Source organism: Sinocyclocheilus grahami, unplaced genomic scaffold (assembly GCF_001515645.1).
Source record: "Sinocyclocheilus grahami isolate Dianchi unplaced genomic scaffold, SAMN03320097.WGS_v1.1 scaffold760.1, whole genome shotgun sequence".
Taxonomy (NCBI): domain Eukaryota; kingdom Metazoa; phylum Chordata; class Actinopteri; order Cypriniformes; family Cyprinidae; genus Sinocyclocheilus; species Sinocyclocheilus grahami.
Window position 1 is genome coordinate 154026 of NW_015505939.1, and position 4627 is coordinate 158652.

Genomic DNA, 4627 nt, shown 5'->3' on the forward strand with positions numbered 1-4627 from the left:
AAAAAACGTGATATATATATATATATATATATATATATATATATATATATATATATATAAAACGCCTGTTTAAGTATATATATATATATACAGGTACATCTCAAAAAATGTGAATATCATAAAAAAGGTCAATATTTTTTGACACTCATTTCAGAAAGTGAAACCCATATATTATATAGATTCATTACACACAGAGTGAAATATTGCAAGCCTTTATTTCTTAACATTTTGATGATTATGACTTACAGATAATGAAAACCCAAAATTCAGTGTCTCAGAAAATTAGAATATTGGGAAAAAGTTGGAAAGTTATGTCTCACCCTAATCAGCTAATTACCTCAAAACACCTGCAAAGGTTTCCTGAGCCTTTAAATGGTCTCTCAGTCTGGGTCAGTAGGCTACACATGGGGACGACTGCTGATTTGACAGATGTCCAGAAGACAATCACTGACACAAAAGTTCATTGCTAAAGAAGCTGGTTGTTCACAGAGTGCTGTATCCAAGCATATTCATAGAAAGTTGAGAGGAAGGAAAAAGTGTGGTAGGAAAAGGTGCACCAGCAAAAGGGATAACCGCAGCCTTGAGAGGACTGTCAGGGAAAATCCCTTCAAGAATTTGGGTGAGCTTCACAAGGAGTGGACTGAGGCTGGCGTCAGCGCATCAAGAGCTACTACGCACAGACGAATCCTAGACATGGGCTACAAATGTCGCACCAGACCTGAACCCCATAGAGAATCTATGGGGTATTGTCAAGAGGAAAATGAGAAACAAGAGACCAAAAAATGCAGATGAGCTGAAGGCCACTGTCAAAGAAACCTGGGCTTCCATACCACCTCAGCAGTGCCACAAACTGATCACCTCCATGCCACGCCGAATTGAGGCAGTAATTAAAGCAAAAGGAGCCCCTACCAAGTATTGAGTACATGTACAGTAAATTAACATACTATCCAGAAGGCCAACAATTCACTAAAAATGTTTTTTTTATTGGTCTTATGAAGTATTCTAATTTGTTGATATAGTGAATTGGTGGGTTTTTGTTAAATGTGAGCCAAAATCATCACAATTAAAAGAACCAACACCTTCAGATTTAAACTACTTCAGTCTGTGTGCATTGAATTTATTTAATACACGAGTTTCACAATTTGAGTTGAATTTGAGTTGAAACTTTTCCATGACATTCTAATTTATTGAGATGCACCTGTACACTACAGGTACATCTAAAAAAATTAGAATATCATGAAAAAGGTCAATATTTTTTGTCACTCATTTCAGAAAGTGAAACCCATATATTATATAGATTAATTATACGTAGTGAAATATTTCAAGCCTTTATTTCTTGAAATTTTGATGATTATGGCTTACAGATAATGAAAACCCAAAATTCAGTGTCTCAGAAAATTAGAATATTGGGAAAAAGTTGGAAAGTTATGTCTCACCCTAATCAGCTAATTACCTCAAAACACCTGCAAAGGTTTCCTGAGCCTTTAAATGGTCTCTCAGTCTGGGTCAGTAGGCTACACATGGGGACGACTGCTGATTTGACAGATGTCCAGAAGACAATCACTGACACAAAAGTTCATTGCTAAAGAAGCTGGTTGTTCACAGAGTGCTGTATCCAAGCATATTCATAGAAAGTTGAGAGGAAGGAAAAAGTGTGGTAGGAAAAGGTGCACCAGCAAAAGGGATAACCGCAGCCTTGAGAGGACTGTCAGGCAAAATCCATTCAAGAATTTGGGTGAGCTTCACAAGGAGTGGACTGAGGCTGGCGTCAGCGCATCAAGAGCTACTACGCACAGACGAATCCTAGACATGGGCTACAAATGTCGTATTCCTCTTGTCAAGCCACTCCTGAACCAGAGACAACGTCAGAAGCATCTTACCTGGGCTGTGGAGAAAAAGAACTGGACTGTTGCTCAGTGGTCCAAAGTCCTCTTTTCAGATGAAAGTAAAATTTGCATTTCATTTGGAAATCAAGGTCCCAGAGTCTTGAGGAAGAAACCATGTTGCTTGAAGTCCAGTGTGAAGTTTCCACAGTCAGTGATGATTTGGGCTGCCATGTCATCTGCTGGTGTTGGTCCACTGTGTTTTCTGAAGTCCACAGTCAACGCAACCATCTACCAGGAAATTTTAGAGCACTTCATGCTTCCTTGTCGTATAATTAATCTATATAATATATGGGTTTCACTTTCTGAAATGAGTGACAAAAATATTGACCTTTTTCATGATATTCAAATTTGTTTTTTAAATGTACCTGTATATATATATATATATATATATGTATGCAATTTCTGGGATTGTAGCCCTGCTATAAAATACTACTGTTATGAAATGTATAGTCATTCAGAGTAAAATACTGATACATTAAATGCAAATAAATTAATTAAGTAACAAAATGCAATCAAATGTAAATACAGAAATAAGTTTTTTTAGACCGACTTCTAATTATAGGTATTCCTATTAGAATTCTTCCCCAAAAAAATAGATTAAGCATAGGCTAGGATTGGTTTTATTTTATTAAAAAATTAATGAAAAAAAAAAATATCCTAAATAAAGTAATTCGTAGGACAATAACAATACAATTTTTAAAAAATGACATAAAACTTCACAAAATGCGGGGGCCATGCTTTAAAATAAAGTAAATAAAAAGGAATGCAATGAGAAATGCTAACACTGGATCCCTATCATTACGAAAATTAACCACAAATGGAACCAAAAAAACATGGTACCTATAGTTAAACCATGGTGACCACAAATGAACCATGGTTTTGCTACACAGTTTAACCATAGTATTTGTAATTATACTGTGGTTATACAAATGGGCCAAAAATACGCCAAAAAACCATGGTTACTACACTTTTACTACAATAAAGCCATGGTTAATTTTAGACTATCATGAGAATCCGAGAGAAACATTTCACATAGATTAACAAAATAACAGCAGGATCTTTTAGAGCATATAGTGCTCCATAAGACACTTATGGCCATTCTTTATAGGATAAATCAATACTGCATCAGATGAAAATGAACGTAATTGAAATTTTAAGAGCAGGATCCGGATCTGCGTTTCTTCTCACTCACCAGCAGCTGAAGACTGGGGTTTCTCCGCCATATTCCCGCACACGACCGAGACTTAAAGAGACAAACACACGGAACTCAGCTCACATCCAGAAACACGAGAATCACTGCGCAGTTACCCAGAAATACAGCATCGCAGCACGCGAGGCTCCATGCACGCTTACAATATTCCTGCATTTGAATAGGCAGCCTATACATGTAGTTAAATGCAAATCTGTATATGCTTTATAAAGTGCGCACTGTGATCTTTCAAGTGCATTTGGTTTCTAACGTGTTCTGGTAGGCTAATTATTCAATAAAACTCATGTCTGCTAATAATCACAGAGAAAACACTTAAAACATGTATATTTATTCATTTAACAAAAATATCAATATTTTTTTATATTTTTTTTTCATTATGTCACTAGATTGGATTTGAGTGCTGTTTTCAATTAATTAATTTGAAAATTCTATAATATTCTAATTCTATTCTTTAAAAAAATGTGTCCCTTTTAGACTTGCGCTCTATCAATTTACTGCTTGTTTTCTAGTTTTTCTAATCTTTTTGTATTTTATTTGTTTTCTTTTGATTTATTATACAATTTACAAAAGCACAATAAAAGGTATTATATAATTTTAAAAAGTACTATGTGTACTGCATTAAGCTAACTGAGACTTGTTATAGCACTTGCAGATCATTACTCTTTTGTTGATTGTGATTGCTTCTGTTGTCCTCATTTGTAAGTCGCTTTGGACAAAAGTGTCTGATAAATTACTAAATGTAAATATAATGTAAATAGACTTAAATCTTTATCTTTACAATTGAATATGTTGAATACTTTACAGAAGAATGATGTTGCAGGGTTTCTATAAACCTTTAAAAAAAATCTGCACATATATATATATATATATATTTTCACACAGATAAATGATTCTCTTGCAGAGATGATTTGGTTTATTTGATATATTGATAAAATTGTTTAAATGTTATATAACCAGGAAAACAATAGACCAACGACAGAAAAGGGTTCATAGTTTTATATGGTTATTCACACAAACAACTGAAATATACCACAAGAAACACGACTCAACAGTAGCTGCGTTTACATGGACCCTACTAATGGAAGAAGCACAATCAGAATAAAAAAGTAACCAGGGGCGGACTGGCCATCTGCACGTTCTGGAGAAGTAAGTCATGGCGGTTCATCATCAGAGAAAAAGTGTCAGATTAAGTGATGTTGAGGGCCGACAAAAGGGGGCGCTAATGCAATATATTTTTGCTTATTAGAAACCGAAACTGACGTGAATGAGAGTGGGCTCGTGATGGCAAGCCAAACACGTGAAGATAAAGGTTGGGAGTTACATCAGGGTACCTTTGCCGGCCTTGTAGCCTATAGCACTATAGTACAATCCCAGGTCTGAGCTCCACTGCTATTTATCACTCCGCATTGTCTGGCATGAATATCCATTCATTCATAAAGAGACAGTAGCGATTCTACAACGGGTTACATTTGAGAGCTATTGAGTTACAGTAAATGAAGTAGCCTATAAGGTGATTGCTCCGATTTACATG

The 4627-nt window shown here is 35.4% G+C and overlaps 1 protein-coding gene across 1 annotated transcript in view; it reads right to left on the minus strand.

Moving 5' to 3' along the window:
• Positions 1–3141, minus strand: part of LOC107561208 (GTPase IMAP family member 4-like) — a 5906-nt gene extending 2765 nt beyond the window's left edge. The window contains exon 1 of the mRNA XM_016245586.1: positions 3079–3141. Within this exon, the coding sequence (XP_016101072.1) occupies positions 3079–3109 (31 nt within the window). The 5' untranslated portion in view covers positions 3110–3141. The remainder of the gene's footprint in view (positions 1–3078) is intronic.
• Positions 3142–4627: the final 1486 nt, after the last annotated feature.